The 8,317-nt window shown below is 57.4% G+C and overlaps 2 protein-coding genes across 2 annotated transcripts in view; one reads left to right on the plus strand and one right to left on the minus strand.

Annotated features, from left to right (window-relative positions):
- The first annotated feature begins 1,722 nt into the window (after window positions 1–1,722).
- On the plus strand, window positions 1,723–3,941 carry OCEL1 (occludin/ELL domain containing 1). Its single transcript, XM_029917242.1, has 6 exons — window positions 1,723–1,830; window positions 2,185–2,361; window positions 2,492–2,691; window positions 2,910–3,075; window positions 3,310–3,363; window positions 3,546–3,941. The coding sequence occupies exons 1-6, from the start codon at window positions 1,762–1,764 to the stop codon at window positions 3,666–3,668; spliced, it is 789 nt and encodes a 262-aa protein (XP_029773102.1). The 5' UTR covers window positions 1,723–1,761; the 3' UTR covers window positions 3,669–3,941.
- Window positions 3,942–6,033: 2,092 nt separating this feature from the next.
- The window catches only part of NR2F6 (nuclear receptor subfamily 2 group F member 6), a 9,584-nt gene continuing 7,300 nt past the window's right edge, over window positions 6,034–8,317 (minus strand). Inside the window, exons 4-5 of the mRNA XM_029917850.1 lie at window positions 8,128–8,317; window positions 6,034–6,791 (exon numbers count right to left, since the gene is read on the minus strand). Of these exons, the coding sequence (XP_029773710.1) occupies window positions 6,517–6,791; window positions 8,128–8,317 (465 nt within the window). The 3' untranslated portion in view covers window positions 6,034–6,516. The remainder of the gene's footprint in view (window positions 6,792–8,127) is intronic.

Genomic DNA, 8,317 nt, shown 5'->3' on the forward strand with positions numbered 1-8,317 from the left:
CTACCCCACACTGAAAAAGGCCAGTCCCAAGAAGCCCCAGGAGCCTTCAGTCTGATAGAGTCAGAGGCAAACAGTGCCTTCAGCCTTGTGGGGTCAGGGTGAGGGAGAAATGGGGCTATGCCTGGAGGTCAGCCTGGAGGAGGGAGGGTCAGTGCTGGGCCTTCCTTGAAACTGAAGATGATCGTTCAGAGACAGGGCTTAGTCCAGCCACAGCCTCAGCTCTCAGGAAACCAAAGGCTTCACCAAGTCATTCAACAAATGCATGAGGGTCTGTGGAAACTGCCCTGCCAAGGTCACAGCCTGATCATTTCAGTTGAGAACTCAGTGGGCACTACCCCAAGTTGCGATCCTGGAAGAGGTCATGAGTGGGTGGGGACGGGGTCCCAAGAGAACCACTGGTCCGGGTTCTGCTCATCCTCACTCCAGACGGCAAACGCAAAGCCTGTGAAGGGGGTGACCAAGAGAGTTTGGGGAGAGAGGCTGGGCCGGTCACAGGTGCACAGAGTGTTTGTGCCAGACCCGTGGAAGTGTGAGCAGCCACTACGGGGACATGCCTGGAAGTGCCCTTGTGGACCCCCACCAACATGGGTGGAAAACCACCAAGTAAAGCTTTTTATAAGCCCTGATGGCAACTTCTAATAAATGGATCTTAAAGGGGCACCTGGTTGGCTCAAGTCAGTGGAACGTGCAACTCTTGATCTCAGGTTTGTGAGTTCGGGCCCCTCGTTGGCCATAGAGATTACTTAAAAATAAAATCTCGGGGCACCTGGGTCGCTCAGTCGGTTGAGCATCTGACTTCGGCTCAGGTCAATGCAACTAGACAAGAAAGAAGAAATGAGAAAAGAGGCAAAGTTATTTGCAGATGGTGACTGTCTATATGAAAAGCCCAAATAAAAAAGCTATTTCAATAAGAGAATTAAGTAAAACAGAAAAGGACTTATTACTTCGTTTCCTACATGAAAAAAAAAGTAAACGTATTGTAACACCCCACCTATTATAATAGTAAAAAGAAAAGACACCCTACTTGGTTGAATGACATCCTTGCTAAACAAAGAGCTCCCAAAAATCAATAACAAAAAATCTGCAGGTAAACAGATCATTTCTGAACTTTTTCTCTCAACAAATTAGTCAAGATTTTAAACTTTTAAAATATACCTGGCGGGGGAGGGGACGCCTGGGTGGCTCAGTCGGTTGAGCGTCCGACTTAGGCTCAGGGTCATGATCTCCGAGTCACTGGGTTCCAGCCCCACATCAGACTCTGTGCTGACAACTCAGAGCCTGGAGCCTGCTTCAGATTCTGTGTCTCCCTCTCTCTCTGCCCCTCTCCCGCTTACACTCTGTCTGTCTGTCTGTCTCTCTCTCTCTCAAAAATAAGTTTAAAAAAATTTTTAAATAATATACATATACACGTGCGGGAAACCATAATAGCACTGGAGTTACAAAAGCTGTGGGAAAACCAACGTTCCTCTCACAGCTGGTCAGAGAATAATAATCTAGTGATTAGAGAAATCGTTTTAAAATATAATTGTTGAGGAAGTAGTTAAGTACAAGTTTGCCAAAACCACCGGGTTTTCAGGCCAAAAATAACAGTCAGAGAAGGCGAGCCACCAGCTCCGTTGGACTCGAACCTGCGATTCAAAAGAGGATCGGCTTCCCTCATCGCCGAGCCCCGCCCCCGCCCCGCCAACCCCGCCCAATCTCGCTAGAACCCGCCCCGCCGTGTGAAGCGACCCCTCCAGTTGTGTCCAGAGTTAGAAGTTAATGTACAACTGGGACTCAGGCGCCTCTCCGGGAGCGGACCTAGGCTCGGAGACCCGGACGCTGGGACAGGTGACACCGGACGGGAGCTGTCCCAGCGGACTGCAGCTGGGGCGGAGGTCCCGGTGGGGAGGGGTTCTCGGGGGCGGTGTCCGTGGGCTTCACGCGCCCTAGCGGGCGAGGCTGCGGCTACGCGGGGGTTAACTAGAGTCAGGCCGACTCAAGATCGCGGTGACGTCACGGGCTTTTCCGATTTACGCAACCAGGGGCGGGCTGCTCTGACAGCCAATCGGGTGCGTCTATGCAAATAGCAGCGGAGCCAGAGAGCTCGCTGGTCGGTGGAAGGTTGGCCGCTCTGGGGGCCCCTTGCCGGTGCAACGTCCGACATTGCCCGCCTCCAGGCACGCCTTTCTCCGGTGTCCGCAGGCAGCTCGCCGGCCTCCCCCGCCACGCGCGGGCCGCGGCGTCCCTCGCAAGACCCGCCCGCCGCCCCAGGGACGGCCGAGCGGCGCCTCCCCGAGGCGGATGCCTACCCGGGAGAGTCCCAAGACCCGCGGCTATCGGGGGGACCCGCAGACCCGCCCACCTGGCCCTGGGCCCCCGGTGAGTCTGAACGGGAGTGGGGGGTTCCCAGGCTGAATCGAGGCAAAAGATTCATTCCTCGCCGTTTGAGGGATTCTGGCTTCCCCATCCCCTGGTTAACTCCAAACCATGATTCCTGCGGCACCTGCAGCGACTGGTGCCTCCGGTCCAGGGAAGCAGCGCTCCCCGCGCTGTGTGCGAGCCTCAACCAGGAGCCCCCAGGGCAAGACCTAAGAAGATTGTTTTTGAGGATGAGCTGCCCTCCCGTGCCCCCTTGGGCACCAAGAAGTCTATTGAAGCCATCCCTGGGGGGCATATGCCAAGGCCCCACCCAGTGCCCGACTATGAGCTGTGAGTGTCCCCCACGTTGTTCCTGATGCCTGGGAACAGGGAAGGTGCACCGAGCCTGGGGCTTTGACAAATGAATACAAGTTTACCAAATAGTAAAAAGAGAAAAGGGGCGTTTGGGGGCAGGGAGCGCAACACAGGCAAAGAAAAACAAGTTAAACCGATTGGGAGAGTGGGACGGGTTCTTTACACTCACACTCTGTCCCACTTTAACCCCGCAGTAAGTACCCACAAGTGAGAAGTGAAAGGGAACGCAGCCGCTACGCTGCAGTGTTCCAGGACCAGTACCCAGAGTTCCTGGAGCTCCAGCAAGAGGTGGGCTCTGCACGGGCAAAGCTCCAGCACCTGGAGACCTTGCTGCGCTCCCTGCCCAGGCCCCGAAGCCAGGTCAGCGGCGGGAGAAACCCCCGCCCCACAGCGCTTTTCCGTGGTGGACCCGGGCCTCTGGGACACCCTCTGGCCTCTTTCTCCACTAGGCTGGGCGGGCACCACATCACAAGGGCCAAAGTCAGCCCTTGAAGTCCTCACCAGACAGGTCACTTTGTCCATCTGCGCCTCAGTTTCCCCATCCCTCTTGGGCTGAGCATTCTCTGAGCCATCCCCCACTTTTACTACTTGCAGAAGGGGGCCGAAGTCGCTGCCCGAGTCTGGAGGGAATTTGAGAAGAAACAGACGGTGAGTCGTGCCTCCTGAGTTCCCACAGCCTGGGCTTTGCTCCCCTGACGTCCCCATGAGGCTCAGTGTGCTCAGTTTCAAGGAAGGAAAACAGGCTCAGAGAGGAAAAGGCAGAGGGTTGAGCAGCTGAGGGCCGTAGGTCAAACCCCCACAAGGACTTTCCTGGGTCTTGCCCTGCCCAGGACCCCGGCTTCCTGGACAAGCAGGCTCGCTGTCACTACCTGAAGGGCAAACTAAAACACCTCAAGATGCAGATCCAGAAATTTGATGAGCAAGGAGACCAGGAGGGTTCTGTGTACTTCTGAGCGCCCTGGCGGACAGACAGAAGGACACATCGGGGTGGAGGTGCCTCCCCACCCTTGCTTCTCTTCCTACCTCCTGGCCTTAGCTCCTGCTGTGACCCCTTCCTGGGGTAGCTTTTGCAAATACCTAGCCTTTGAGACCTAGCTCTGATGGCCCCTCTTCCAGGAAGCCCTCCCAGAACCTCCTTTGGGACCACACCCCTGATCTCAGCCCATCCCCTGGAAGCAGGTCTTTCCTCGTTTCCATCCCAACGTAATAAACATTTATTAAATACCTACTGTGTACAGCTGCTTAACATTCCTTGGCATCACTCAGTTGTTACCAAAAACTTGTTATTCCATTTTCCAGAGTTAAAAAATGAAGGTTCTGGAAAAATGACTTGTGCAGGCAGGCTGTGAACCCTTGCCTGTCCAGAGAGCTCCCTCTCCTTCAAGAACCTCATGTGGTCTTCCGGTGGGAAGCTGAGGGGCTGACATCCAGCATTTCCTGCTCAGCCAGGCTTGGTCTCGGGCAGCCCCAGGAGCCACCAGTCTCTGCAGGTCCTGTAACATACACAGGACTGGCAGAGGACCTTCCCCAGTCCTGTTCAGTGTTGGGCATCCTACAAAATTCATGTGGTACAATACTGGGGACCTCCTGAAGGGGGCAGACTCAGCACAGGAGTCCTGCTGGAGTCCCTGATGCCAACCCGGATACATGAGCCCTTAAAAATCTCCGCCTCTCCCACGGCGCTGTACCCTGGGCCGTGACTGATGCCAGGCATTGTGTGAGCACAACTCTTGTGCCTGGCTCTGGGAGAGAGTCTCATGGTGCCCACTCCATGCCAGGCCCTGGGTAGGGTGCAGAGGGGGGCATCGGGAGGGCCAAGCTCCCTGTGGGCGCCATGTGACGGTAGACCAGCTGCTGCCTCCCAGGGGAGTCCAAGGGGATGCAGAGGCATACTACAGGCAGGGCAGGCAGTGTCGGCCACCTGGTCACAGAGTCCTCAGTCCCAGAATCAGTCATGGTCTAGACAGGTCTAGACAGACTTCCAAGTCTCTGGCCCAGGAACCGGAGAGCAGGATGGACAGAACGGCCCTGCTCCGTTCTCAGATGTCCTATGACTAATAGGGCATCGCTGTCCAGCCCAATCGGAGTGACACACATTCATTCACCTGCAGGACATCATGGAAAATGCTAGCTCAGGGCGGAAGCAGTCCACCCTCCAATGGGAGCCCAGCATCCTCTCCATTCCATACCCACTTCAGTCCCCTGAGGGCAGAGCATATGCAGGAGACCCTCATTCAGCCACAGGAGATGGACTCAACTGCCCCGTCTTCCCAGGCCGCCTCCTCAATCGACGTGAAGGAGGCTGGGTGCTATCAAGGAGCATTTTTGAGGAGGTTTAAGTGCTGAGCACAAGCGCAGCCTGTGGGGCCAGGCCAGAGTTCTGCCCCGTTTTCAAAGGGGCATCTCTGATGGAGGCTTTCTCTTCCTGGCAAGACCTCAGCAGGGCCCAGAGGTGCCACCACCTGGCCTCAACCACCCCCCAACCCCAGAGCCACAGTCCTGGCAGTCAACCCCACAGGCACCTCTGCCGCTAGAGCTAGGCCACTTCTGAGACCAGGATATCCTGGCAAGATCCGTGGTGCCTTGCGTTCCCATCAACTTAAGGCCACATTTCAGTTTGTCCTTAGATAACCCACCTTCCGAATGCCAATCCCTGAAACAGTGTTTTAGTTACATGTGAGAAGAAACCAAACTCAGACCGGGTCAGGCAGCCAAGGGTAAATTTTGGGTCATAGAACTGACACACCTAAAGGTTTCAGGAATGGCTTGATCCAGGGGCTCCAAAGGCATCCTGGGAAGCTGGTCTTCCTCTTTTGGCTCAGCTTTCAGTTACATCTTCCAAATGCGACCATCAAGTCCCAGGGGCCAGCTCTGGGCCACATGCCCTCCCTGAACCGACAGCCATGGCTAAGGGGATGGAGGGCTCCGTCTGGGCTGAGATTGTGTAGCAGAACTACCCCGAATGTTTCTCCAGGGGACGCCAGGGCTCAGACACCATGATTAAGGGCTGACCAAAGGAAACAGTAAGGTGTGTGGTCTGGGGCATGTGTAAATCTCTGGAGTTCACCTCCATAGGCCAAGGCCTGAATCTGAACCTGAGCCCTCAGCAATATCCAGTACTCAGCTCCTACGGACTCGCTAGCTGACTCCAGCATCCCCGCCCGGCCTTCACCCTGTTTCCCACAAAACTGTCCCAACAATAAACAGCGAGCAGGGCTATTGTTAGGTTGTGGGAGTTCTAGACGGCTGGGAGTGGGGGGCCGTGGAAGGTTGCCCCCATTCTCCCCACCCCTCATGAAGACAGATGATGGAGGCCAGGCAGGTAGGAAATAGCTTTATTCTTGGCCATTCTTTCATCATGTAGTGTCCAACGTGGATTACAGGTCCAGCGGATCTGCCTGGTGCATCCTACCGCTGCCTGGCTATGGCCACCCCGCCAGTCCAGCCACCAGGCCTCTGTCCGTCACACCAGGGAAGCCAACCCCACCATCCCAAAAGTTCATGCTTGGGACGCTGAGCTACAGGCTGCCCCGGGAACGGACCCCTCAGTCCCGCCCCTCCTGTTTTGGTCGGGAGTTCTGGGGAACCTGGGGCTGGAGCCTGGGCCAGCACTCTCTTTTTGGTTTCAGGATCATTTTAAAAAACAGAAGACAAACATTTCACAGTCTTTAAAAAATAAGGAGTCTGAGGAGAGAAGCCAGGGTCCTCTGCTGGGTGGGGGGGGGGCTCCCCACCTGAGGCCGAAGCATTGTGTCCCTTGAGGTCTGCAGACCCAGCCACAGCTCACCGGGCCCCGTGAAGTCACTGGCCTGAGCCGTAAGGCCAGTTGAAGGTACTTCCTGACAGCAGCATGTCTCGGATCAGTGTCTCGATGGGCGTCTTGCCCACCAGGCGCATGAAGAACAGCTGGGAGATGAGGGAGGCGGGGACGGCGCGCAGGGCGGGGAGCCGCAGCAGCAGGCGCCCGAAGCGCTGCGGCTGGGACGGGTACTGGGCCCGCACGTACTCGGTGAGGGCCACCTGCGCCTTCTCCTGCAGGCTTTCCACGTGTGCTGGGTCCGAGAGGCCACAGGCATCTGGGGAGACGTGGCCAAGGTCAGCAGGTGGGAACTGGCAGGAAGATGCAAGGCTCCAGGGGTGACGGGGGGGGGGGGGTTACCACCCAGGGCTCTGGGTGCAGAGGGAGGGGGGCACTCAGGAGGTGGCAAGTGGAGGCCTGAGGCACAAATAGGGCATCTCAGGCATCGTCCATCCTCAAGAGAGACTGAGGTGGCCTCAACTGAGGACAGTAACACAGGAGTGTGGGCAGTGATGTCTCAAGGAGGGACAGACGAGCTTGGACAGGCCTTTGGCAGGGTGACAAGTTCTAATCAGCTCAAAGGGGAACAGGAGCTGGGTAGGGGAGTCGGGAAGGAAGGCAAAGCCAGGAGGAAGCATTCGGACAGAGGGGCCTGGGGTGACAGTGACTGTGACAGCATCTAAACTGGGGACCCGTGTACGATGGGGCAGAAAAAGAAACTTCTGGGGGGAAAGAGGGGCAAAGGCATATTTATCAAATGAAAGTCTCCTCTCAGAATGGCCTGGGTCTGGTTCCTGCATCCCTGACCCCATGAAGACACCGAGTGGGATCCAGAACCTTCCGGTCTCTGGATGGCACCAGTCTCCTAAGGCAGGGCTTGCAGTTGCCAGCCGGTTAACTAAGGACTAGGAAAGAATTGGGACAGCCCCGCCCTGGCCCCGCCCACAGCGGGAGGGGCTCCAAGACACGCCCCTGCCTAATCCCACAGGCAATCCCACGCGGCTTGGCTGCCTGCCGGGAGGCCGCCTTGGGGGCAGGTTGGGAGTCTGGGTCAGAAATCTGGGGGCCCAGGGATCAAGGAGTGAAAGTTCACGGGCGGCCAGAACCAGTTGTCAGGGTGTCCCAGCCAGGCAAGCCCTCCACAGCTGCGTGGTAAGCAGGAAGAACAAGGTCAGAAGTTGGGGAGGGCAAAGATCAGGCAGTGAAGCCCAGAACCAGATGTCGGGGACCTCCCTCCCGCTCCCCCCACCTCTCATTCTGCCCCCCAGCGCGAAGAGCACCTTGATGAGAGCGTAGGAGGTGGGGGTCTCAGGGAGCCTGGGGATCAGGGAGAGAAGCTGTTGGGACCTGAGTCACGGGTCCAGGCCCAGCTCTGGGTTGTTAGGGAAACCTGGGATCAGGAGGTGGGGGCCCCAGGGGAGTCACACTGCCTGCATCACCTCCTCCACTGTCCCCCATCCACCCTCAGACATGTGCAGGGCGCCAGGCCCAGCAGCCTGAAGGTCAGGGAGTCATGGGGGCCAGGGTCAATCCAGGTCACCACCCTCCACCCTCTCGCGGCCTCAGAGGCAGCCTCCTTCCCCCCACGGGAGCAGGAGCGCATCTCATCTCACCAGGCGTGAAGAGCGCGATGGCCTTGAGGCAGCCGTACTCGGCCGAGTCGACCTGAAGGCGGCCCAGCTTGTCCACCTGCTCTTGGAAGGCGCGCACCTGGTCCATGAAGGCCACGGCGCGCTCGGCGGCCATGGGCGCGGCGTGCAGGCCGGCAGCGGCCAGCAGCGGCGCCGTGTGCAGGGGCAGCGC

This window comes from Suricata suricatta, chromosome 12, assembly GCF_006229205.1.
Source record: "Suricata suricatta isolate VVHF042 chromosome 12, meerkat_22Aug2017_6uvM2_HiC, whole genome shotgun sequence".
NCBI lineage: Eukaryota > Metazoa > Chordata > Mammalia > Carnivora > Herpestidae > Suricata > Suricata suricatta.

What these genes read in the sequence shown, in the direction of transcription:
- OCEL1 (XM_029917242.1), top strand. Translation starts at nt 1,762, where the DNA reads ATGTACAACTGGGACTCAGGCGCCTCTCCGGGAGCGGACCTAGGCTCG. An exon ending in AGACCCGGACGCTGGGACAG is followed by an intron (nt 1,831 to 2,184) that starts GTGACACCGGAC and finishes CGGTGTCCGCAG; the next exon opens with GCAGCTCGCCGGCCTCCCCC. An exon ending in TGCCCAGGCCCCGAAGCCAG is followed by an intron (nt 3,076 to 3,309) that starts GTCAGCGGCGGG and finishes TACTACTTGCAG; the next exon opens with AAGGGGGCCGAAGTCGCTGC.